This window comes from Anolis sagrei, chromosome 12 (assembly GCF_037176765.1).
Source record: "Anolis sagrei isolate rAnoSag1 chromosome 12, rAnoSag1.mat, whole genome shotgun sequence".
NCBI classification, from domain to species: domain Eukaryota; kingdom Metazoa; phylum Chordata; class Lepidosauria; order Squamata; family Dactyloidae; genus Anolis; species Anolis sagrei.
In genome coordinates, this window is record NC_090032.1 from 14,309,641 (window position 1) to 14,337,067 (window position 27,427).

A 27,427-nucleotide genomic window follows, 5' to 3' on the forward strand; every position below is an offset into this window, starting at 1 on the left:
TTTGTGGCATCGGCCAATCTCTCAGCAAGTGCCTGAAGAAGAGGGAACCCAGCCGGAGACCCTCTCCGCAGATCTAATATATGAGCGAGAAGCCGGTGCCACACATTCCACATCCTTTCAAAACATTTGTCCATCTTGAATGTCGCAATGGAGCATCGCCATGACTTGTGTGACACAGGTTTGCCTCCGTTCCCATCATCCCCAAAGTATTGTTGGTCTGGAGATGATGGGAGAAGGCGACTGATATTTATGGACGGCCCAATGTTTATCAGTTTTGTTTTCTCCCATATTTAATACTAGCGGTCCCCTGCCATGCGTTGCTGTGGCCCAGTCTGGTGATCTGGAAAATAAAGTCATGAGAAAGGGTTGGTTTCTAATATATGTAATTCCTTTCTGCTTGTGAGTAAACAGTATTTCTTGTTGTTTCTTTGTCAGTGTTGATGTGGAGTGTCTGGTTTGCCTACTCTGAAATATGCAACATATCATTGTCCTATTCCTGCTTCTTGGCAGAATGGGGTTGGACTGGATGGCCCATGAGGTCTCTTCCAACTCTTTGATTCTAGAATTCTATGATTCTGTAAGGGTCTCTTTCAAATCTATGATACTATATCTGTGTGTGTGTGAGAGAGAATCATATCTATCTATCTATCTATCTATCTATCTATCTATCTATCTATCTATATTTATGACTGGATGGCTCTTTGTCAGGAGGGCTCTGATTACATTTTCTTGCCCTGGTGAAGGGAGTTGGACTGGATGGCCTTAAGTATTTTCTGTTGGTCATGGGGGTTCTGTTGGCCCCATTTCTGTCGTTTGTGGGTTTCAGAATGCTCTTTAATTGTAGTGGACTATAAATCCCAGTAACTACAAATCCCAAATATCAAGGTCTATTTCCTCCAAACTCCATCTGTGTTCATATTTGGGCATATGGAATTTTTGGGTCAAGTTTGGTCCAGATCTATCATTGTTCGAGTCCACAGTGCTCTCTGGATGTAGGTGAACTACAACTCCCAAACTCAAGGTCAATGCCCACCAAACCCTTCCAGTGTGTTCTGTTGGTCATGGAAGTCCTGTATGCCATGTTTGGTTGAATTCCATCATTGGTGGAGTTCAGAATGCTCTTTGATTGTAGGTGAACTATAAATCCCAGTAGGTACAACTCCCAAATATCAAGGTCTATTTTCCTTAAACTCCATCTGTGTTCATATTTGGGCATATGGAATATTCGTGCCAAGTTTGGTCCAGATCCATCCTTGTTTGAGTCCACAGTGCTCTCTGGATGTGGGTGAACTATAATTCCCAAACTCAAGGTCAATGTCCACCAAACCCTTCCAGTTTTTTTCTGTTGGTCATGGGAGCCCTGTGTGCCAAGTTTGGCCCAATTCCATCATTGGTGGAGTTCAGAATGCTCTTTGATTGTAGGTAAACTATAAATCCCAGATGACAAAATCAATTTTTTTTGAGTGGAGGACATAAATTGGACTGTTAGGTGTCTTGTGTCCAAATTTGGTGTCAATTCCCCCAGTGGTTTTTGAGTTCTGATGATAGCACGAACTAACATTACATTTTTATTTATATAGATTTTGTTTGGATAAAGTTGGGTTAGCGCAGGCATGAGTCAGCTTGGGCCTTCCAGATGTTTTGGACTCCAACTCCCACAATTCCTAACAACCTCAGGCCCTTTCCATTCCCCCCTCAACTCTCTTTGCTGTGGACTGTGAGAAGATCCAACCCAGTCCATCCTCTAGGAAAGAAAGCCCGTCTGCTCACTGGAGGGAAGGATATTCGAGGCCAAGATGAAGTCCTTTGGCCACGTAATGAGAAGAAAGGAAAGCTTAGAGAAGAGAATGATGCTGGGGAAAGGGGAAGGAAAAAGGAAGAGGTGGATGGATGGGATCCCTGAAGTGACTGGCTTGACCTTGAAGGGGCTGGGGGTGGTGACCACCAACAGGGAGCTCTGGCCTGGGCTGGGCCAGGAGGTCACAAAGAGTCGGAGGCGACTGAACAAATAAACAATAACACATAAACCAAGAATAGAATTATAGAGTTGGAAGAGACCTCATGGGCCATCCAGTCCAACCCCATTCTGCCAAGAAGCAGGAATACTGCATTCAAAGCACCCCTGACAGATGGCCATCCAGCCTCTGTTCAAAAGCTTCCAAAGAAGGAGCCTCCACCACACAGAGAGTTCCACTGCTGAACAGCTCTCACAGTCAGGAAGTTCTTCCTCATGTTTAGATGGAATCTCCTTTCTTGTAGTTTGTAGCCATTGCTCCACTGCGTCCTAGTCTCCAGGGCAGCAGAAAACTAGCTTGCCCCTTCCTCTCTGTGACTTCCTCTCACATATTTACAGATGGCTATCATATTTCCTCTCATTCTTCTCTTCTTCAGGCTAAATGTGCCCAGCTCTTTAAGCCGCTCCTCATAGGGCTTGTTCTCCAGACCCCTGATCATTTTAGTCGCCCTCCTCTGGACACATTCCAGCTTGTCAAGATCTCCCTTCAATTGTGGTGCCCAGAATTGGACACAATATTCCAGGTGTGGTCTAACCAAGGTAGAACAGAGCATGGGGAGCATGACTTCCCTAGAGCTAGACCAGTGGTTCTCAACCTGTGGGTCCCCAGATGTTTTGGCCTTCAACTCCCAGAAATCCTAACAGCTGGTATACTGGTAGAGATTTCTGGGAGTTGTAGGCCAAAACACCTGGGGACCCACAGGTTGAGAACCACTGATCTAGACACTATGCTCCTATTGATGCAAGACAAAATCTCATTGGCTTTTTTTTGCTGTCACATCACATTGTTGGCTGTCCACAAGGACTCCAAGATCTTTTTCCCACATACTGCTCTCAAGCCAGGCATCGTCCCCCATTCTGTATCTTTGCATTTCGTTTTTTCTGCCTAAGTGGAGTCTCTTGCATTTGTCCCCGTTGAACTTCATTTTGCTAGTTTTGGCCCATCTCTCTAATCTGTCAAGATCGTTTTGAATTCTGCTCCTGTCCTCTGGAGTAATGGCTCTCCCTCCCAATGTGGTGTCATCTGCAAACTTGATAATCATGCTTTCTAACCCTTCATCTAAGTCATTAATAAAGATGATGAACAGGAAATGCTAGAAAAAATAGTGATTCGATCAAGGAGGACGTTTACGAACCAAGCTCTCTGGCAGGGAAAGTGGAGCAACAGCACTCCCCCAGTAGCCGGAACCAAGCACAGCCTCCAAGACGCCGAAAATGGGAAAACCTATATATGACTCTATCTACGTACAGTTGTCTGTTTTGTCAGTGTATAAATGGCACTGAATGTTTGCCGCGTGTGCATGTTCTGTGATCCGCCCTGAGTCCCCTTTCAGAATGAGGATTGCAGAATATAAATCTATCTACTGGGGGAATTGACACCAAATTTGGACACGATGCACCTAACAACCCAATGTATGTCCTTCACTCAATATTTTTTTATTTTGCCATGTGGGAGTTGTAGTTGCTGGGATTTATAGTTCACCTACTATCAAAGAGCATTCTGAACCCCACCAACGATGGAATTGAACCAAACTTGGCACACAGTTCTCCCATGACCAGCAGAAAATACTGGAAGGGTTTGGTGGGCAGTGTCCTTTGGTTTTGGAGTTGTAGTTCACCTACATCCAGAGAGTACTGTGGACTCAAACAATGATGGATCTGAACCAAACTTGGCACAAATATTCAGTATGCTCAAATGTGAACACTGGTGGAGTTTGGAGAAAATAACCTTGACACTTGGGAGTTGTTGCTGGGAGTTATAGTTCAATCAAAGAGCATTCTGAACTTCAGCAACGACGGAATTGAATTAGTCTAGACACACAGTTCTCCCATGACCAACAGAAAATACTGTTCGTTTGTGGGATTAACAGAACTCAAAAACCACTGGACGAATTGACACCAAATTTGGACACAAGACACCTAACAGCCCAATGTATGTCCTTCACTCAAAAAAATGATTTTGTCATTTGGGAGTTGTAGTTGCTGGGATTTATAGTTCACCTACAATCAAAGAACATTCTGAACCCCACCAACGATGGAATTGAACCAAACTTGGCACACAGTTCTCCCATGGCCAACAGAAAATACTGGAAGGGTTTGGTGGGCAGTGTCCTTTGGTTTTGGAGTTGTAGTTCACCTACATCCAGAGATCACTGTGGACTCAAACAATGATGGATCTGGACCAAACACTACACGAATACTCAATATGCCCAAATGTGAACACTGGTGGAGTTTGGGGAAAATAGAATCTTGACATTTGGGAGTTGTACTTGCTGGGATTTATAGTTCACCTACAATCACAGAGCACTCTGAACCCCACCAATGATAGAATTGGGCCAAACCTCCCACACAGAACCCCTATGAGGGCCACAGCAATGCGTGGCAGGGGACGGCTAGTACTATAAATAAATAAATAATCCAAGTTGGCCTGTGTGCCAACTTCTGTTCAGCTTTGCAGGACAAGCCAACATACATACATAGTTTGACTTTTATATAGAGAGATGTACTTTTATATAGAGAGATGTACTTTTATATAGAGAGATGTACTGCAAGCACAAGGTAGGAGTGTGTCAGAATATTTCCCCCGACCCTCTCTAAACACTTGCCTCCAGGCCCTCTTCAAAGCAGGCCTCTGCTTCATTTGAGACCAAGCCAATTTCCTCCATCCAGGTGGGTCTCCATCCTCCCTTTCCCCCAGACACCCATTGGACCCAGGTGCTTTGCCAGAGGGCAACATTAGGCATTATCTACCTGACTGCGAGTCCACAAAACACTGCAGATGGGGTCTTCCTGCCTGGGGCACATCCCTACGCTTTGTAACTAAGGATCAGGTTGTTTTCCTTGCCTTCGAACAACATAAAGATGCTTTAAACATATATTACCGGACAGAGTGGGGTGTATTTTTACCAGTGGCGCTGGGACACAACTGATCCTGGACTCTGGCGATCCTGGCGACTAAAATGATCAAGGGTTTGGAGAACAAGCCCTATGAAGAGCGGCTAAAAGAGCTGAAGAAGAGAAGGCTGAGAGGAGATATGATAGCCATGTATAAATATGTGAGAGGAAGCCACAGGGAGGAGGGAGCAAGCTTGTTTTCTGCTTCCTTGGAGACTAGGACGCGGAACAATGGTTTCAAACTACAAGAGAGGAGATTCCACCTGAACACGAGGAAGAACTTCCTGACTGTGAGAGCCGTTCAGCAGTAGAACTCTCTGCCCTCGAGTGTGGTGGAGGCTCCTTCTTTGGAAGCCTTTAAACAGAGGCTGGATGGCCATCTGTCAGGGGTGATTTGAATGCAATATTCCTGCTTCTTGGCAGGGGGTTGGACTGGATGGCCCATGAGGTCTCTTCCAACTCTTTGATTCTATGATTAGAGAGATTAGAGAGATGGGCCAAAACTAACAAAATGAAGTTCAACAGTGACAAATGCAAGATACTCCACTTTGGCAGGAAAAACGAAATGCAAAGATACAGAATGGGGGATGCCTGGCTTGAGAGCAGTACGTGTGAAAAAAATCTTGGAGTCCTCGTGGACAACAAGTTAAACATGAGCCAACAATGTGATGTGGTGGCAAAAAAAGCCAATGGGATTTTGGCCTCCATTAAGAGGAGCATAGTGTCTAGATCTAGGGAAGTCATGCTCCCCATGCTCTATTTTGCCTTGGTTAGACCACAACTGGAATATTGTGTCCAATTCTGGGCACCACAATTCAAGAGAGATATTGACAAGCTGGAATGTGTCTAGAGGAGGGCAACTCAAATGACCAAGGGTCTGGAGAACAAGCCCTATGAGGAGCGGCTTAAGGAGCTGGGCATGTTTAGCCTGAAGAAGAGAAGGCTGAGAGGAGATATGATAGCCATGTATAAATATGTGAGAGGAAGCCACAGGGAGGAGGGAGCAAGCTTGTTTTCTGCTTCCTTGGAGATTAGGACGCGGAACAATGGCTTCAAACTACAAGAGAGGAGATTCCATCTGAACATGAGGAAGAACTTCCTGAGTGTGAGAGCCGTTCAGCAGTGGAACTCTCTGCCCAGGAGTGTGGTGGAGGCTCCTTCTTTGGAAGCTTTTAAACAGAGGCTGGATGGCCATCTGTCAGGAGTGATTTGAATGCATTTTTCCTGCTTCTTGGCAGAATGGGGTTGGACTGGATGGCCCATGAGGTCTCTTCCAACTCTAGGATTCTATGATTCTATAATTCAGTCACTCTTGACACGACAAAAAAAATTTTTTTTAAATTATTGTTTTGTTTAAGGGGTTTTTTTTGCACTACAAATAAGATATGTGCATATATCTTATTGTATTATTATTATTCATGTTTTTTTTTCAAATTATAATCCGGCCCTCCAACAGTTTGAGGGACTGTGACCTGGCCCTCTGTTTAAAAATTTGAGGACCCCTGATGTGGAGCAATGGCTTCAAACTACAAGAGAGGAGATTCCACCTGAACATGAGGAAGAACTTCCTGACTGTGGGAGCTGTTCAGCAGTGGAACTCTCTGCCCCAGAGTGTGGTGGAGGCTCCTTCTTTGGAAGCTTTTAAGCAGAGGCTGGATGGTCATCTGTCAGGGGTGCTTTGAATGCAATATTCCTGCTTCTTGGTAGAATGGGGTTGGACTGGATGACCCATGAGGTCTCTTCCAACTCTAGGATTCTATGCTTGGTTTATGTGTTATTGTTTATTTGTTCAGTTGCCTCCGACTCTTTGTGACCTCCTGGCCCAGCCCAGGCCAGAGCTCCCTGTCGGTGGTCATCACCCCCAGCCCCTTCAAGGTCAAGCCAGTCACTTCAGGGATCCCATCCATCCACCTCTTCCTTTTTCCTTCCCCTTTCCCCATGAGGTCTCTTCCAACTCTTTGATTCTATGATTCTAAGAACTTCCTAACTGTGGGAGCTGTTCAGCAGTGGAACTCTCTGCCCCGGAGTGTGGTGGAGGCTCCTTCTTTGGAAGCTTTTAAACAGAGGCTGGATGGCCATCTGTCAGGGGTGCTTTGAATGTGATTTTCCTGCGTCTTGGCAGAATGGGATTGGACTGGACAGCCCATGAGGTCTCTTCCAACTCTTTGATTCTATGATTCTAAGAACTTCCTGACTATGGCGGCTGTTCAGCAGTGGAACTCTCTACCCTGGAGTGTGGTGGAGGCTTTTAAGCAGAGGCTGGATGGTCATCTGTCAGGGGTGCTTTGAATGTGATTGTCCTGCTTCTTGGCAGAATGGGGTTGGACTGGATGTCCCACGAGGTCTCTTCCAACTCTATGATTCTAAGAACTTCCTGACTGTGGGAGCCGTTCAGCAGTGGAACTCTCTACCCTGGAGTGTGGTGGAAGCTTTTAAGCAGAGGCTGGATGGTCATCTGTCAGGGGTGCTTTGAATGTGATTGTCCTGCTTCTTGGCAGAATGGGGTTGGACTGGATGGCCCATGAGGTCTCTTCCAACTCTATGATTCTATGATTCTAAGAACTTCCTGACTGTGGGAGCCGTTCAGCAGTGGAACTCTCTACCCTGGAGTGTGGTGAAGGGTTTTAAGCAGAGGCTGGATGGTCATCTGTCAGGGGTGCTTTGAATGTGATTGTCCTGCTTCTTGGCAGAATGGGGTTGGACTGGATGTCCCACGAGGTCTTTTCCAACTCTAGGATTCTATGATTCTACCAGTTGCCCATAAAGAATAAGAAACTAGAGCTGATGTAGTCTATCCAGTACAATTTTATGAAAGCCTCAAATAACCCCAGCAACATGCCTAGAAACCAAGTTGGACTGTGCTAATGATGATGATATTTGACCCCACTTTCTCTAGCAAGCAGCAAACGTGGTCTCGGCCCGGGGAGACCCTCCCGCATTTCCTTACAAAACCCCAAAGCGTGTGGGTTCCGAGTCTTGGATGGGAAAGAACAGGCTCTGTGTGGGCAGGAGCAGTGTGCAAGACTCGCTTAGAAAAGTGCCGTGAATGGATGTCTGGGAGAAGAAAGAGAGAAAGAAAAGGTACAGACAGTATATTACACGCCACCTCCCTCCCTCCCGCCCCCATCTCCCCGAATGTATGCAGATCTCGGCTCGGGGAAGAGAGCAGCATTTAAATTTAGGGTTTGAAGGCTGACAGCGTCTCCATCTGTCTTCAGATCCCCTCCTGGCTCCTTCACGTTCTCTTTCCGAGGCAATTCTATTCAGGTTTTCCCCTTTTCCCAGTTGGCTCCAGATGCTCAGTATTTTTCCTATCTGGTTGTAACATGACGTTCATCTATCTATATACTAGCCATGCCCTGCCACACGTTGCTGTGGCCCACATGGGGGTTCTGTGTGGGAGGTTTGGCCCAATTCTATCGTTGGTGGGCCTCAGAATGTGCTTTGATTGTAGGTGAACTATAAATCCCAGCAACTACATCTCCAAATTTCAAGGTCTATTCCCCCCAAACTCCACCTGTGTTCATATTTGGGCATATGGAATATTTGTGCCAAGTTTGCTGACTGTGGAACCATCATTGTTTGGTTCCACAATGGTCTCTGGATGTAGGTGAACTACAACTCCAAAACTCAAGGTCAATGCCCACCAAACCCTGGGGTTTCTGTATGGGAGGTTTGGCCCAATTCTATCATTGGTGGGGTTCAGAATGCTCTTTGATTTTAGGTGAACTATAAATCCCAGCAACTACAACTCCCTAATGTCAAGATTCTATTTCCCCCAAACCCCACCAGTGTTTACATTTGGGCATATTGAGTATTCATGCCAAGTTTGGTCCAGATCCATCATTGTTTGAGTCCACAGTGATCCCAGCAACTACATCCCAGCAACTATAAATCCCAGCAACTACAACTCCCAAATGTCAAGATTCTATTTCCCCCAAACTACACCAGTGTTTACATTTGGGCATATTGAGTATTCGTGTAGAGTTTGGTCCAGCTCCATCATTGTTTGAGTCCACAGTGATCTATGGATGTAGGTGAACTACAACTCCAAAACCAAACGACACCGCCCGCCAAATCCTTCCAGTATTTTCTGTTGGTCGTGGGAGACCTGTGTGCCAAGTTTTGTTCAATTGCATCATTGGTGGGGTTCAGAATGCTCTTTGATTGTAGGTGAACTATAAATCCCAGCAACTACAACTCCCTAATGTCAAGATTCTATTTCCCCCAAACTCCACCAGTGTTTACATTTGGGCATATTGAGTATTCATGCCAAGTTTGGTCCAGATCCATCATTGTTTGAGTCCACAGTGATCTCTGGACGTAGGTGAACTACAACTCCAAAACCACTGTCCACCAAACCCTTTCAGTATTTTCTGTTGATCATTGGAGTTCTGTGTGCCAAGTTTTGCCCAATTCTATCATTGGTGGAGTTCAGAATGCTCCTTGATTGTAGGTGAACTATAAATCCCAGCAATTACAACTCCCAAATGTCAAGGTTCTATTTCCCCCAAACTCCACCAGTGTTTACATTTGGGCATATTGAGTATTCATGCCAAGTTTGAGTCCACAATGATCTCTGGACATAGGTGAACTACAACTCCAAAACCAAAGGACAGTGCCCACCAAACCCTTCCAGTATTTTCTGTTGGTCATGGGAGTTTTGTGTGCCAAGTTTGGTTCAATTCCATTATTGGTGGGATTCAGAATGCTCTTTGATTGTAGGTGAACTGTAAATCCCAGCAACTACAACTCCCAAATGAGAAAAGCAATTCTTTTGAGTGAAGGACATACATTGGGTTGTTAGGTGTCTTGTGTCCAAATTTGGTGCCAATTCCCCCAGTGGTTTTTGAGTTCTGTGAATCCCACAAACGAACATTACATTTTTATTTATGTAGATAAATGGATCTTAAGCTGAAGCAGCATTGCCAGCATTTTCCTTTTCTTTCCACCAACTTTCCTCTTCTGTTATGAGCAGATCAATCTGCAATACTTCTCTCTGGATAGGCATTATATCTGCACCTGCTTTTATGTCGACATTTAGCATTTTGTTGTTATAGCTTTTGGCTCAAAAGAGCCAAAAGGACCCATAAGGGCCATCTAGTTTTGCATATACGCAGTAGAAGTACTCCTAAAAGATGCCCATCCGACATCAAGAAGCAGCGCTCCCTGCTCTCCAAGGCAATCTACTCCATTATCATGTCTTACAAGGAAAACATTGGTAGTGTTTAAGGCAGGCGTGGACACACTTTCTAACTTGGCTCACAAATGGATCTCGGAAAAAGGAGACAAAGGAGGGCCGGATTCTGGAAGCCCATGAACAAGCCATTCGAACCAATGCCATCAAAGCCAGAATTGAAAAGTCGGCGACAGATCCCAAGTGTAGACTCTGCAAGGAAGCAAATTAAATAATAGATCACATCCTCAGCTGCTGCAAGAAGATTGCGCAGACAGACTACAAGCAGAGGCATAACACGGTTGCTCAGATGATTCATAGAATCACAGAATCAAAGAGTTGGAAGAGACCTCCTGGGCCATCCAGTCCAACCCACTCTGCCAAGAAGCAGGAATTTTGCATTCAAATCACCCCTGACAGATGGCCATCCAGCCTCTGTTTAAAAGCTTCCAAAGAAGGAGCCTCCACCACACTCCGGGGCAGAGAGTTCCACTGCTGAACGGCTCTCACAGTCAGGAAGTTCTTCCTCATGTTCAGATGGACTCTCCTTTCTTGTAGTTTGAAGCCATTGTTCCGTGTCCTAGTCTCCAAGGAAGCAGAAAGCAAGCTTGCTCCCTCCTCCCTGTGGCTTCCTCTCACATATTTATACATGGCTACCATATCTCCTCACATCCTTCTCTTCTTCAGGCTAAACATGCCCTGCTCCTTAAGCCACTCCTCATAGGGCTTGTTCTCCAGACCCTTGATAATTTTAGTCACCCTCCTCTGGACACATTCCAGCTTGTCAATCTCTCTCTTGAATTGTGGTGCCCAGAATTGGACACAATATTCCAGGTGTGGTCTAACCAGAGCAGAATAGAGCATGGGGAGCATGACTTCCCTAGATCTAGACACTAGGCTCCTATTGATGCAGGCCAAAATCCCATTGGCTTTTTTTGCTGCCACATCACATTGTTGGCTCATGTTTAACTTGCTGTCCACGAGGACTCAAAGATCTTTTTCACACGTACTGCTGTCAAGCCAGGCATTGTCCCCCATTCTGTATCTTTGCATTTTGTTTTTCCTGCCAAAGTGGAGTATCTGTTGAACTTCATTTTGTTAGTTTTGGTCATTCATCTCTTTAATCTGTCAAGATCGTTTTGAATTCTGCTCCTGTCCTCTGGACTATTGGCTCTCCCTCCCAATTGGTGTCATCTGCAAACTTGATGATCCTGCCTTCTAAGTCATTAATAAAGATGTTGAACAGGACCGGGCCCAGGACGGAACCCTGCTTGTGGCACTCCGCTCGTCACTTCTTTCCAAGATGAAGAGGAAGCATTAGTGAGCACCCTCTGGGTTCGTCCATTTAACCAATTACAGATCCACCTCACCGTAGTTTTGCCTAACCCACATTGGACTAGTTTCCTTGCCAGAAGGTCATGGGGGACCTTGTCGAAGGCCTTCCTGAAATCCAGGTACGCTCCATCCGCGGCATTCCCCGCATCTACCCAGCTTGTAACTCTATCGAAAAAAGAGATCAGATTATATGCTAATCAAGGTGGTCAGTTGAAACATTCACACCTAGCTCCAGCAGACAAGAGTCCTTTGTCCCACCTTGGTCATTCCACAGATATATAAACCCCTTTTTCCTAGTTCCAACAGACCTCACTACCTCTGAGGATGCTTGACATAAATGCAGGCGAAATGTCAGGAGAGAATGCCTCTAGACCATGGCCATATAGCCCGAAAAAACCTACAACAACCCAGTGATTCCAGCCATGAAAGCCTTCGACAATACAAAGTATGGATCGTCGATGTTGTAATTCCAAGCGATAGCAGAATTGATGAGAAGCAGCTGGAAAAGCTTACACGATATGAGGATTTAAAGATCGAACTGCAAAGACTCTGGCACAAGCCAGTCAAGGTGGTCCCAGTGGGGATGGGCAGACTGGGTACAGTGCCAATATACCTTGGCCTGCACTTAAAAACAAGCACTGCTGACAAAATTACCACCTGTCAGCTGCAAAAGGCCACCCAATTCGGATCTGCACACATTATTAGCTCATACATCACAGTCTTAAACACTTGGGAAGTACCTGATGTGCGATCCAATACGAAAGCCAACATCTTGTTTGTTGTTACTAATCTTGTTGTGTATCAAATATAATAATAATAATAATAATAATTATTATTATTATTAGCCGTCCCCTGCCACGCGTTGCTGTGGCTCACATGGGGGTTCTGTGTGGGAGGTTTGGCCCAATTCTATCGTTGGCGGGGTTCAGCATGCGCTTTGATTGTAGGTGAACTATAAATCCCAGCAACTACAACTCCCAAATGTCAAGACTCTATTTCCCCCAAACTCCACCAGTGTTCACATTTGGGCATATTGAGTATCCGTGCCAAGTTTGGTCCAGATCCATCATTGTTTGAGTCCACAGTGATCTCTGGATGTAGGTGAACTACAACTCCAAAACCAATGGACACTGCCCACCAAACCCTTCCAGTATTTTCTGTTGGTCATGGGAGAACTGTGTGCCAAGTTTGGTTCAATTCCATCGTTGGTGGGGTTCAGAATGTTCTTTGATTGTAGGTGAACTATAAATCCCAGCAACTACAATTTTTTTTGACTGAAGGACATACATTGGGCTGTTAGGTGTCTTGTGTCCAAATTTGGTGTCAATTCGTCCAGTGGTTTTTGAGTTCTGTTAATCCCACAAACGAACATTACATTTTTATTTATATAGATTATTATTATTACCTGAGGGGACTCTCCCTTCTCTTCTCCAAGCTAAACATCCCCAGAAGGAAAGGAGGAAGGAAAAAGAGAAAGAAGGAAGGGAGAGAGGGAGGAAGAGTAGGATGGGTGGATAGAAGGAAGGAAGGGCAGAAGAGGATGGAGGGAGGAAGAAGAAAGGAAAGAGAAAAGGGAGGGAAGAAAGGAAGGAGAAAAGGTGAGAAGCAAGAAGGGAGGAAAGAGGGAAGGAAGGACAAAAAGATGGAAGGGAAGGAGGAAAGAAAGAGAAGGAAGGAAAGATGAAAGTGGCAGGGAATGGAGAGAAGAAGAGAAAGGGAAGAAAGAAGGAAGGACGAATGGGTGGAAGGGAATAATAGAATCATAGAGTTGGAAGAGACCTCATGGGCCATCCAGTCCAACCCCATTCTGCCAAGAAGCAGGAAAATCTCATTCAAAGCATCCCCAACAGAAGGCCATCCAGCCTCTGTTTAAAAGCTTCGAAAGAAGGAGCCTCTAACACACTCCGGGGCAGAGAGTTCCACTGCTGAACGGCTCTCACAGTCAGGAAGTTCTTCCTCATGTTCAGATGGAATCTCCTCTCTTGTAGTTTGAAGCCATTGTTCCGCGTCCTAGTCTCCAAGGAAGCAGAAAACAAGCTTGCTCCCTCCTCCCTGTGGCTTCCTCTCACATATTTATACATGGCTATCATATCTCCTCTCAGCCTTCTCTTCTTCAGGCTAAACATGCCCAGCTCTTTAAGCCACTCCTCATAGGGCTCGTTCTCCAAACCCTTGATCATTTGAGTCGCCCTCCTCTGGACACATTCCAGCTTGTCAATATCTTTTTTCAATTGTGGTGCCCAGAACTGGACACAATATTCCAGGTGTGGTCTAACCAAGGCAGAATAGAGCATGGGGAGCATGACTTCCCTAGATCTAGACACTATGCTCCTATTGATGCAGGCCAAAATCCCATGGACATTTTTTGCCACCACATCACATTGTTGGCTCATGTTTAACTTGTTGTCCACAAGGACTCCAATATCTTTTTCACACGTACTGCTCTCGAGCCAGGCGTCCCCCATTCTGTATCTTTGCATTTCGTTTTTTCTGCCAAAGTGGAGTATCTTGCATTTGTCACTGTTGAACTTCATTTTGTTAGTTTTGGCCATCATCTCTCTAATCTGTCAAGATCGTTTTGAATCCTGCTCCTGTCCTCTGGAGTGTTGGCTCTCACTCCCAATTTGGTGTCGTCTGCAAACTTGATGATCATGCCTTCTAGCCCTTCATCTAAGTCATTAATAAAGATCCTGATCAGGAACGGGCCCAGGACAGAACCCTGCTTGTGGCACTCCACTTGTCACTTCTTTCCAAGATGAAGAGGAAGCATTGGTGAGCACCCTCTGGGTTCATCCATTTAACCAATTCCAGATCCACCTCACCGTAAGTTTTTGCCTCGCCCACATTGGACTAGTTTCCCTTGCCAGAAGGTCATGGGGGACCTTGTCGAAGGCCTTCCTGAAATCCAGGTACGGAGCGAAATCCACAGCATTCCCTGCATCTACCCAGCTTGGAACTTTATTGAAAAAAAGAGATCAGATGAGCCTGAGATTTGTTTTTGATAAATCTGTGTTTATCAAACAGGGAAGAGAGAAGGAAGGAAGGAAGGAAGGAAGGAAGGAAGGAAGGAAGGAAGGAAGGAGGAAAGGATGGAAGGGAAGGAGGAAGGAAAAGAAGGACTAAAGGGTGGAAGGGAATGGAGAGGGAGGAAAGAGAGAAGGAAGAAAGGAAGGACTAAAGGATGGAAGGGAAGGAGGGATGGAAGGAGAAAGGGAGGGAGGGAGGGAGGGAGGAGAGAAGGAAGGACGGACGGAAGGAAGGATAAAGAGGGAGACATGGAAGGAAGGAGGAAAGGATGGAAGGGAAGGAGGAAGGAAAGGAAAGGAAGGACTAAAGGGTGGAAGGGAATGGAGAGAGAGAAAAGGAGGGAATGGAGAGAGGGAGGAAAGAGAGAAGGAAGAAAGGATGAACTAAAGGGTGGAAGGGAAGGAGGGATGGAAGGAGAAAGGGAGGGAGGGAGGGAAGAGAGAAGGAAGGAAGAAAGGATAAAGAGGGAGACATGGAAGGAAGGAGGAAAGGATGGAAGGGAAGGAGGAAGGAAAGGAAAGGAAGGACTAAAGGGTGGAAGGGAAAGAGAGATGGAAAGGAGAAAGGGAGGGAGGGAAGGAAGGTAGACATGGAAGGAAGGAGGAAGGAGGAAGGAGGAAGGAAAGGAAAGGAAAGGAAAGGAAAGGAAAGGAAAGGAAAGGAAAGGAAAGGAAAGGAAGGACTAAAGAGTGGAAGGGGAGGAGGGATGGAAGGAGAAAGGGAGGGAGGGAAGGAAGAGAGAAGGAAGGAAGGAAGGAAGGATAAAGAGGGAGACATGGAAGAAAGGAGGAAAGGATGGAAGGAAGGAGGAAGGAAATGAAGGACTAAAGGGTGGAAGGTTATGGAGAGGGAGAAAGGGAGGGAATGGAGAGAGGGAGAAAAGAGAGAAGGAAGAACGGAAGGACGAAAGGGTGGAAGGGAAGGATGGAAGGAGAAAGGGAGAGAGGAAGAGAGAAGGAAGGAAGGATAGGATGGTGAGAGAGAGGAGGACCTGAAGGGCCCAAGGACCCACATCCAGCCCGGGCTTGGGTTTCCCATCCTAGTTCTAAGGGAAATCTTAACCGTTCGTTCACATTCTAGTCTCTGGAATAGCAAAAGAAAGAGGGAGGGAAGAGAGAGGGAGGGAGGAAGGCAGGTCATTTGGCATAGAAAAGCGTGAGACTATGATTTCCTTCCATCTCAACACTATCCAATTGATGCAGCCTTAGAATTGCATTGACCTTTTTTTGCTGGCGATCAAACTCTTGACCCCCCTCGATCCCTTTCCCACGGACTGTTTTCAAGCCCATCCTACATCATTGCATTTCATTGTTATTACTAAAGTGCCGTGCTTCACATTCCTCCCTCTTGATTGGATTGTGATGCGTTTCGATGTAAATATACAACACTGTGCGCTTTGAGAGAAGGGTGTGTATGTGTGCGCGGTATATACCGATACATTAAGCGCCTGCTTCTCAAATTAATCCACTTAGAAGGCGATAAGAGTCATAAAGGGAGAGGATTACCATGGGCGTCGAAAATCATTTACACTTAAGTCACATGAATATAGAGCAGTATTCAGAGCAGCTTAAGGGAGCCAGCATGGGGCCTGAGAGGGAGTCAGGCTTTGCAGAGCAGGGTTCGCATCCCCACTCGGCCACGCAAACCCACAGCAGGAGTCACACTCTCTCGGCCTCGAGGAAGGCAAAGGTCAGCCCCTTCTGGACAAACCGTGCTTGCCATAATTCAGAAGTGACTCAAAAGCACAAAATCAAGGCTTGGGGCCAGGCAGAGTGAAGAAAGCATGCTGACTTTCACAAAAGCAGAGGCCGTTTGGAGGCTTACTCCTTCCACCTTCCAATCCTTCTTTTTTCCTTCCTTTCCTTCTCTTCTTCCTTCCTTCCATGATTCTTTCCTTCCCTCCTTCCCTCCATCCATCTATCAATTATTTCTTTATTTCCTTTTCCCTTTTTCTTCTTCTACCCCTTTCGATTCCTTCCCTCCTTTCGCTCCCTTCCAGCCTTTCTTTATTTCTCTCCTCCCTTTCCTTCTACTATTTTCCTTCCTCCATTCCCTTTGTTCCCTTCTACCTACCTATTTTTTCTCTTCTACCTATCATCCGTCCTTTATTCTCTTCCCTCCTACATTGTTTCATCTACCCTTCATCCTTTCCTTCTTTCCCATTCCTCCCCTTCCCTCCTTCCTTCTTTCCATTTCCATTCCTTCCTTCCATCCTTCCACCCTTCCAGACTTTCTTACTTCTCTTCTCCCTTCCCTTCTACCATTTTCCTTCCTCCATTCCCTTTGTTCCCTTCTACCTATTTTTTTCTCTTCTACCTATCATCCATCCTTTCTTCTCTTCCCTCCTACATTGTTCCATCCACCCTTCCTTCTCTCCATTCCCTTCCCTCCTTCCCCTTTCCATTCCTTCCTTTCTTTCCTCCTTCCACACTTTCCTCCCTTCCAGCCTTTTACTCCTCTCTTCCCTCTTTTTCATCATTTTCCTTCCTCCATTCCCTTTGTTCCTATCTCACTCTCTATCTTCCTTCCTTCCTTCCTTCCTTCCTTCCATCTCTTCTTCCATCAGTGCTTCCTTCTATCCATCCCCCTTCCTTTCCCTTCCATCTTTCCTCTTCCCTTCTTTCTCTCATTCCCTCAATCTTCCATCCGTTTCTTCCCTTTCCTTCTTCCTTTCCTTCTCTCCTCCCTCCCCTTCTACCATTTTCCTTCTTCCATTCCCTTTGTTTCCTTCTACCTACCTACCTACCTACCTACCTACCTACCTATTCTTCTCTTCTTCCTTCAGTGCTTCCTTCCTTCCAACTTTCCATCCCTTCCTTCCATCTTTTCCCCTTCCTTCCTTCTCTCCTTCCCTCCATCTTTCCCATCCATCCATTCCTCCCTTTCCTTCTTCCTTTACTTCTCTCCTCCCTCCCCTTCTACCATTTTCCTTCCTCCATTCCCTTTGTTTCCATCTATCTACCTAAACATCTTCCTTCCCTTCCTTTCCTCTCTTCTTCCTACAATATTCCATACTTCCACCCATCCTCCCTTCCATCTTTCCATTCTTTCCTCTTCACTTTCCTTCCTTCCCTCCATCTTTACAATCTTTCCTCCATATTTTCTTCTCGCCTCCCTTCCCTTCTCCCATTTTCCTTCTTCAATTCCCTTTATTCCCTTCTACCTACCTACCTACCTCTGTTCCCTTCTCTTCTACCTATATCCATCCATCCCTCCTTCTCTTCCTTCTTACATTATTCCATTCATCCTTCCTAGCTTACTTGCTTTCTTTCTCTCTCATTCCCTTCTCTCCTTCCATCTACGCTTCCCTTCCTCTATCCATCCTTTTCCTTCTCTCCCGATTCCCTTCCCTTCCATCTACCCTTCCCTCCTTCCTTCCATCCATCCTTTCCTTCTCTCTCATTCTCTTCCTTCCTTCCATCTACCCTTTCTTCCTTCCCTTCCTCCCATGCTTGCCTTCTCTCCCATTCCCTTCCCTCCTTCCATTTACCCTTCCTTCCTTTCCTCCTTCCTTTCTTCTCTCCCATTCCCTTCCCTCCTTCCATCCACCCTACCATTCCTTCCTTCTTTCCATCCTTTCCTTCTCTCCGATTCCCTTCCCTCCTTCCATCTACCCTTTCTTCCTTCCCTTCCTCCCATTTACCCTTCCTTCCTTCCTTCCTTTCTTGCTTGCTTGCTTCCTTTCCTTCTCTCCCATCCCCTTCCCTCCTTCCATCTACCCTTCCTTCCCTCCATCATTCTTTCCTTCTCTCCCATTCCCTTCCCTCCTTCCATTTACCCTTCCTTCCTTCCCTTCATCCCATGCTTTCCTTCTCTCCCATTCCCTTCCCCCCTCCTTCCATCTAACCTTCCTTCCCTCCATCCATCTTTACCTTCTCTCTCATTCCCTTCCCTTCTTCCATCTACCCTTCCTTCCTTCCTTCCTTCCTTCCTTCCTTCCTTCCTTCCTTCCTTCCTTCCTTTCCTCCCATGCTTGCCTTCTCTCCCATTCCCTGCCCTCCTTTCCTTCCTTTCTTGCTTGCTTCCTTTCCTTCTCTTCCATTCCCTTCTCTCCTTCCATCCACCCTTCCATTCCTTCCTTCTCTCCTATTGCCTTTCCTCCTTCCATCTACCCTTTCTTCCTTCCCTCCCTCCCTTTCTCTTCCATTCCCTTCCCTCCATCCATCCATCCATCCTTCCCATATGCCAGTGGCAAGGCCTGAGGAGACAGCATGTGTGTGAGTGTGCATGTACATGTGTGTGTGTGCGCGCGTCGCATGCAGGAAAACCAATTTGGGGGGGGGGGGGGGGGGTGAGAGAAAGATAGGCCCGGGTGTTGCATGACAACCGAGTATCTCCACCACTTCCAGCCTCAGCATCCCTTCCCCATCTGACAACCTCCAGCAATCCGAAAAGAAAGGAACGAGGGAAACGAAAAGAGAGGGCAGAAAGCAGTACAGGCGGAATAGCGACTCCCTGTAGAATTATTATTTTGAGACCGGAAGGAAAGACAGGATGCGGAGGTCCCCGTTGCCTCCCGCTCGCCCCCCACGCACAACCACGGTGTCACTTGGACGAAAACGGCTGCCAGGCGTACCATTGTTTTGTGTTTTTTTTCTTATGGCTCTCCTTTGTTTGTTTCTTTTGTCGACGTATCCGTTAAGACAAATCATTATTAATACACTTACAAAAGGGCCGGGCCGGGCGGGCCGGGTGGAATGAAGACACCCTCCCCAGGTTGGAATTCCTTAGAAAAATGCCCAAAACGTCCCTCGCCTCGCAAATGTCCACCCCGAGAGTTAAAAATAACTTAGTTTGGCTTTACACACAGAGAGAAAAGACCCCCCAACGCCAGCCCCAATGGCCCCAATGACACAAACGGGGACATCCAGGCTTCCCGTTCGGAAAGAGGGAGCCGTCGGCTATGAGGCAGCAGAGTATCGGTGTCCAAGGCAGCCAGGAAAGGACAGTCCTGCGGCGGCGCTGGCTTCGGACAGGTTGCAAGTCCGTCCGTCCGTCCCGCCCCGCCAGAGTCTGTGCAGGAGCGTCGCCAAAATAGTCCAGGTGGGGCACCAGAAGCCTCCGAGGAGACGCCGGGGAAGCGGGCAAAGAAGGGCCCCCGCCATCCAGGGCAAGGCTCCGTTAGAAACTCACCAGCGTATAGACCATACTGAAGGGCAGGAAAGAAAAGCAGGGAGGGAGGGAGGGAGGGAGGGAGGGAGGGAGGGAGGAAGGAAGGAAGGAAGGAAGGAAGGAAGGAAGGAAGGAAGGAAGGCAGGCAGGCAGGCAGGCAGGGAGGGAGGGAGGGAGGGATGGAAGGAAGGAAGGCAGGAAGGGAAGAAGGATGAATGGAAGAAGGGAAGGATGGAAAGAAGAAATAAAAAAGAAGACAGGATGGATGGAGGGAGGGAGGGAGGATGGGAGGGAGGGAAGGAAGGAAGGAAGAAAAAGAAAGACAGATGGATGGATAGAAGGAAGGAGGGAGGGAAGAAGAAAAAGGACGATGAGGGAAGGATGGAAAAGGACGATGGAAAGGAAGGAGGGAGAGAGAAAGGGAAAAAGGAAGGAATGAAGAAATGAACGGCAAGATAGATGGAAGGAAGGAGGGAGGGAGGGAAGGAAGGAAAGAAGGAAGGAAGGAAGGAAAAAGAAAAAAGGAAGGCAGGAAGGAGGGAGGGAGGGAGGGAAGGAAGGAGGGAAGGAAGGATGGATGGATGGATGGATGGAAGAATGAAAGGAAGGAGGGAGGGAGGGATGGAAGGAAGGGAAGAAGGATGAATGGAAGGAAGGAGGGAGGGATGGAAGGAAGAAGGAAAAAGGAAGACAGGGTAGATGGATGGATGGAAGAAAGTAAGGGAAGAAGGATGAATGGAAGGAGGGATTGAGGGAGGGAGGGATTGAGGGAGGGAGGAGGGAGGGAAGGAAGGAAGAAAAAGGAAGGCAGGATGGATGGAAGGAAGGAGGGAAGAAAGGAAAAAGGAAGGAATGAAGAAATGAAGGAAAGATGGATGGATGGATGGATGGATGGATGGAAGAAAGGAAGGAAAAAAGAAAAAGGCAGGCAGGCAGGCAGGCGGGCGGGCGGGCGGGAGGGAAGGAAGGAAGGAAGGAAGGAAGGAGGGAGGGAGGGAGGGAGGGAGGGAGGAAAGGAAGGCAAGAAAGAAGGAAGAAAGGCAGGAGGGATGGAAGGAAAAAAGGATGGGCAGAATGGATGGATGGATGGATGGATGGAATGAGGAGGGAAAGAAGAAAGATATGAAGGAAAGAGGGAGGGACGGAAGGATGGTAGGGAAAAAACAAAGGAAGGCAGGATGGAAGGAAGGCAGCAGGGAGGGAGGGAAGGAAATAAGAAAAGAAGAGAGGGAGGGAGGAAAGTTGGAAGGAAGGAAGGAAGGAAGGAAGGAAGGATGAAAGGGAGGGAGGGAGGAGGGAGGGAGGGATGGATGGAAGGAAGGAAGGCAGGAAGGGAAGAAGGATGAATGGAAGAAGGGACGGATGGAAGGAAGAAAGAAAGAAAAAGGAAGACAGGATGGATGGATGGATGGATGGATGGAGGGAGGGAGGGAGGGAGGGAGGGAAGGAAGGAAGGAAGAAAAAGAAAGACAGGATGGATGGATGGAAGGAAGGAGGGAGGGAAGAAGAAAAAACGACGATGAGGGAAGGACGGAAAAGGACGATGGAAGGAAAGAGGGAGAGAAGAAAGGGAAAAAGGAAGGAATGAAGAAATGAAGGCAAGATAGATGGAAGGAAGGAGGGAAGGAAGGAAGGAAGGAAAAAAGAAAAAAGGACGGCAGGTAGAAGGGAAGGAAGAAAGGCAGGAAGGAGGGAGGGAGGGAAGGAAGGAGGGATGGATGGATGGATGGAAGAATGAAAGGAAGGAGGGAGGGAAGGATGGAAGGAAGGGAAGAAGGATGAATGGAAGGAAGGAGGGAGGGATGGATGGAAGGAAGAAGGAAAAAGGAAGACAGGGTAGATGGATGGATGGAAGAAAGTAAGGGAAGAAGGATGAATGGAAGGAGGGATTGAGGGAGGGAGGGAGGGAGGGAGGGAGGGAGGGAAGGAAGGAAGGAAGGAAGGAAGGAAGGAAGGAAGGAAGGAAGGAAGGAAGGAAAAAAGAAAAAAGGAAGGCAGGCAGGCGGGAGGGAAGGAAGGAAGGAAGGAAGGAAGGAAGGAAGGAAGGAAGGAAGGAAGGAGGGAGGGAGGGAGGGAGGAAAGGAAGGCAAGAAAGAAGGAAGAAAGGCAGGAGGGATGGAAGGAAAAAAGGATGGGCAGAATGGATGGATGGAATGAGGGAGGGAAAGAAGAAAGATATGAAGGAAAGAGGGAGGGAAGGAAGGATGGTAGGGAAAAAACAAAGGAAGGCAGGATGGAAGGAAGGCAGCAGGGAGGGAGGGAAGGAAATAAGAAAAGAAGAGAGGGAGGGAGGAAAGTTGGAAGGAAGGAAGGAAGGAAGGAAGGAAGGAAGGAAGGAAGGAAGGAGAAAGAAAGGCCGTCACCAAAGAGAAACTGTGGCAAACCAAACAAGTGACAAGATTTTTCTCTTTGCAGCTCATAGCAAAACTTGAAGACAGGTAATAAATTAAAAATATATTATTATATGATTATTAAAACATAGCAGTTGCCAACATTTTTTGGTCATGGAACCCTGTCTGTGGAATTTGAAACCTGTCCCTGATTTGTTTAATAATATCTATCTTCTGGAACATTTTATGCTAAATCAAATACGTCTCCCTGTTGTTGTTATATTATTATTATTATTATTATTATTATTATTATTATTATTATTATTATTATTATCTTCTTTTCAAAGCCGGCCAGAATAAATATATCGCCTGGCTTTTGAGTAAATGAGACTCACGCTTACCTGTACAGGTAATAGAAGAACGACAACAGGTAAAAGGCCAGTTTGCACCACGACTCCTTCTGGCAGTAGTTCAAGATGTCAGCATTCATGATGGAGACGGCGTCGTACATGACCTCCGACCCGTCCGCTGGGCGATGGAAATACCTGGGAAGGAGGGAATAAACAACAATGGTTGGGGAAAAAATACAACTTAAACATTAGGAAGAACATCCTGACGGTTTTTAAGTTGAAGCTGGATGGCCATCTGTCGGGAGGGCTTTGATTGTGTCTCCCTGTGTGGCAGAATGGAATTTGAATTCCTATTCTTTTCCATGGCACAGCGAACAGAGGAATTGATCAGCAACTGAACATACTAGAGAGGTTTGGGGAGAATTCACCATGATTTATAGGACTTGTAGGTACTGGGATGTATAGTTCACTTGCTATCTAAGAGCACTCTGAACTCCACCAAAAATGGATCGGGAACTAACTTAGCACACAGAACCCCCACGACTAATAAAAATATTGGAGGTCTTTGGCGGGATTTAGAGGTGTTGTAGTTCACCTATATCCAGAGCACACTATGAACCCAAACAATTATGGATCCAGACTGAACTTGGCATGCATGCCCAATATGCCCAAATTGGAATATTGGTGAGTTTTGAGGGGAATTGGCCTGGACATTTGGGAGTTGTGGGTACTGGGATGTATAGTTCACTTGCAATCTATGAGCATGCTCCACCAAAGATGGAATTGGACCAAACTTGGCACACAGAGCTTCCAAGACCACGAAAAACAACAACAAAACAAAACAAAAAAACACCCTGGAGGTCTTTGGAAAATTCACCTTCATTTTGGGGAGTTGTAGTTCACCTACATCTCAGCGGCCATTTGGAAACAATAAACATTGACAAAATTATGATCTGTCAACTGCAAAAGGCCACCTTATTGCGTGCATCACACAGTCCTAGACGCTTGGGAAGTGTTCGACTTGTGATTTTGTGATACGAAATCCAGATCTTGTTTGCTGTGTCATACTGTGGTTTTGTGTCAATAATAATAATAATAATAATAATAATAATTGAAGACAATGGTAATGGAGTCTCCTTCTCTGTAAGTTTTTAAATAGAGCAGCGTTTCTCAACCTGGGGGTCGGGACCCCTGGGGGGGTCACGAGGGGGTGTCAGAGCGGTCGCCAAAGACCCATCGGAAAGGTCGAAGGTGAACTACATCTCCCCTAAATCACTGTCAATTCATCCCAAATCCCCCCAGTACATTCTGTTGGTCATGGGGGTTCTGTGTTGGAAGTTTGGAACAATTCTATCATTGGTGGGGTTCTAGGGACTCTTGGATTGTAGGTGAACTATAAATCTCAGCAACTACAACTCCCAAATACAAAGCTTTAATTTCCCCAAACTCCACCAGTGTTCACATTTGGGCATATTGAGTATTCGTGTGAAGCTTGGTCCAGATCTATTATTGTTTTGAGTCCACAGTGCTCTCTGGTAGGCTTGGGCAATCCATGGTTCTAAATGGTTCTAAAGTACTTACAAAACTAAAGTTCTGGTGGTGAAAATTTCAGAACTCTAACAAAACTTTCAAAATTTAATTATCATTTCATTATTGGTGATTTTAATGACAGAACCAATTAGGAACTGCCATTTATTATGAAATTTTGAGAGTTTTGTTAGAGTTCTGAAATTTTCACCACCAGAACTTTAGTTTTGTAAGTACTTTAGAACGATTTAGAACCATGGATTGCCCAAGCCTACTCTCTGGATGTAGGTGAACTACAACTCCAAAACTCAAGGTCAATGCCCACCAAACCCTTCCAATATTTTCTGTTGGGCATGGGAGTTTTGTGTGCCAAATTTGGTTCAATTCCATTCCTGGTGAAGTTCAGAATGCTCTTTGATTGTAGGTGAACTATAACTCCCAAATGACAAAATCAGTCCCCCCACCCCACTCCACCAGTATTCAAATGTGGGCATATCGGGTATTTGTGCCAAATTTGATCCGCTGAATTAAAATACATCTTACATATCAGTTATTTACATGATGATTCCTAACAGTAACAAAACTGCAGTTATGAAGTAGCAACGAAAATAATTTCATAGCTGGGGGTCAGCACAACATATAGAACTGTATTAAGGGGTCGCGGCATCAGAAAGGTTGAGAACTACTGAAATAGAGGCAGGATGGCCATCTGTCGTTAGAGCTTTTATTTTGTTTTCCTTCATGGCAAAAACGGGATTGATTATGTATCCAATCTCTGGGCGGAGAAACAATAGGCAGATGCAAAGATCTTCATCAGCTCGCAGTCCTGCACTTTTGGCCAATTCCTTGCATGAAAAAGTGCATCGTTTTTTCCTTTGTCCCTTCTTGCATTTCAGCAATGCAGCACTTGGTTAAAAACAAGACACAGCCTGGCAATGGGCATCCTACTTTTGAACCCTACACCATTTTAATTTTGCTCATAAAGGACAATGCTTCTCCTCCGCTTCCTGCATTAACGTCTCACCAGCACTAATTTCCAGGACAGAGGCTGCAAACCTACAGAGATCTCCAGGAATAGAAAATAATAATCTAACTGTCTTTCCAGGTTGGTCCCAATGTGGCAAATATAATGTCCCCTTCAAGCTATTTATCTTGGGAGGGTTTTTTTTTGGGGGGGGGGGGTTGCAAGCAGGTCAACGTAATTGTAAAATAAATAAAAGAGTACCAAGTTTATTATTGTTTGATGGCAGCTTTGTTTTTCAGTTGATGCAAGGTTGAGCTCGGAAGGTCTTCAGCTGTGGCCCACATGGGGGTTCTATGTGGGAGGTTTGGCCCAATTCTATCGTTGGTGGGGTTCAGCATGTGCTTTGATTGTAGGTGTACTATAAATCCCAGCAACTACAACTCCCAAATGTCAAGATTCTATTTCCCCCAAACTCTATCAGTGTTCACATTTGGGCATATTGAGTATTCATGCCAAGTTTGGTCCAGATCCATCATTGTTTGAGTCCACAGTGATCTCTGGATGTAGGTGAACTACAACTCCAAAACCAAAGGACGATTCTACCAAACCCTTCCAGTATTTTCTGTTGGTCATGGGAGAACCGTGTGCCAAGTTTGGTTCAATTCCATCATTGGTGGGGTTCAGAATGGTCTTTGATTGTAGGTGAACTACAAAACCCAGCAACTACAACTCCCAAACGAAAAAATCAATTTTTTTGAGTGAAAGGCATACATTGGGTTGTTAGGTGTCTCGTGTCCAAATTTGGTGTCAATTCCCCCAGTGGTTTTTGAGTTCTGATGGTATCATAAACAAACATTACATTTTTATTTATATAGATTATTATTATGGGCCCACATGGGGGTTCTGTGTGGGAGGTTTGGCCCAATTCTATCGTTGGTTGGGTTCAGAATGCTCTGTGATTGTAGGTGAACTATACATCCCAGCAACTACAACTCCCAAATGTCAAGATTCTACTTTCCCCAAACTCCACCAGTGTTCACATTTGGGCATATTGAGTATTCATGTAGAGTTTGGTCCAGACCCATCATTGTTTGAATTCATAGTGATCTCTGGATGTAGGTGAACTACAACTCCAAAACCAAAGGACACTGCACACCAAACCTTTCCAGTATTTTTTGTTGGTCACGGGAATCCTGTGTGCCAAGTTTGGCCTAATTCTATCGTTGGTGGGGTTCAGAATGCTCTGTGACTGTAGGTGAACTATTAATCCCAGCAACTACAACTCCCAAATGTCAAGATTCTACTTTCCCCCAAACTCCACCGGTGTTCACATTTGGGCATATTGAGTATTTGTTTAGAGTTTGGTCCAGATCCATCATTGTTTGAATCCACAGTGATCTCTGGATGTAGGTGAACTACAACTCCAAAACCAAAGGACAATGTCTACCAAACCCTTCCAGTATTTTCTGTTGGTCATGGGAGAACCGTGTGCCAAGTTTGGTTCAATTCCATCATTGGTGGGGTTCAGAATGGTCTTTGATTGTAGGTGAACTATAAAACCCAGCAACTACAACTCCCAAACGAAAAAATCAATTTTTTTGAGTGAAAGGCATACATTGGGTTGTTAGGTGTCTCGTGTCCAAATTTGGTGTCAATTCCCCCAGTGGTTTTTGAGTTCTGATGGTATCATAAGCAAACATTACATTTTTATTTATATAGATTATTATTATGGGCCCACATGGGGGTTCTGTGTGGGAGGTTTGGCCCAATTCTATTGTTGGTGGGGTTCAGAATGCTCTGTGATTGTAGGTGAACTATTAATCCCAGCAACTACAATTCCCAAATGTCAAGATTCTACTTTCCCCAAACTCCACCAGTGTTCACATTTGGGCATATTGAGTATTCGTGTAGAGTATGGTCCAGATCCATCATTGTTTGAATCCATAGTGATCTCTGGACGTAAGTGAACTACAACTCCAAACTCAAGGTCAATGCCCACCAAACCCTTCCCGTGTTTTCTGTTGGCCATGGTAGTATTATGTGTCAAATTTGGTTCAATTCCATCGTTGTTGGAGTTCAGAATGCAATTTGATTGTAGGTGAACTATAAATCCCAAATGACAAAATCAATCACCCCTCCCCAATCCGATTTTGGGTACATTGGGTATTGGGTTGTTGTAGGTTTTTCCGGGCTATATGGCCATGTTCTAGAGGCATTTTCTCCTGATGTTTCGCCTGCATCTATGGCAAGCATCCTCAGAGGTTTTGAGGTCTGTTGGAACTAGGAAAAGGGGTTTATATATCTGTGGAATGACCAGGGTGGGACAAAGGACTCTTGTCTGCTGGAGCTAGGTGTGAATGTTTCAACTGACCACCATTTGGTCCAGTGAATGGAAATCCATACTGCTTATCAGATAATTTCATTACAATTAATAACAGGAGCAAAATTACAGTTATGAAGTAGCAAAATAATGTTATGGTTGGGGGTCACCACAACATGAGGAAATGTATTAAGGGGTCGCAGCATTAGGAAGGTTAAGAAACACTGGTGTAGAGTTTGGTCCAAATCCATCATTGTTTGAATCCATGGTGATCTCTGGACGTAGGTGAACTACAACTCCAAAACCAAAGGACACTGCCCACCAAACCTTTCGAGTAATTTCTGTTGGTCATGGGAGAACTGTGTGCCAAGTTTGGT

At 45.8% G+C, this 27,427-nt stretch overlaps 1 protein-coding gene across 4 annotated transcripts in view; it reads right to left on the reverse strand.

The window, feature by feature from the left end:
- CNIH2 (cornichon family AMPA receptor auxiliary protein 2) overlaps nucleotides 1-27,427 on the reverse strand; it is a 121,961-nt gene that overhangs the window by 5,333 nt on the left and 89,201 nt on the right. For 2 of the 4 annotated variants that reach the window (XM_067472463.1, XM_067472462.1), the window contains 2 exons: nucleotides 22,291-22,434; nucleotides 18,893-19,596 (listed from right to left, as the gene is read on the reverse strand). In XM_067472463.1, coding sequence (XP_067328564.1) covers nucleotides 19,569-19,596; nucleotides 22,291-22,434 — 172 coding nt within the window. In that variant the 3' untranslated portion in view covers nucleotides 18,893-19,568. Of the gene's footprint in view, nucleotides 1-18,892; nucleotides 19,597-22,290; nucleotides 22,435-27,427 lie in introns of those variants that run through there. The other 2 variants (XM_067472461.1, XM_067472460.1) reach the window with 1 other exon arrangement.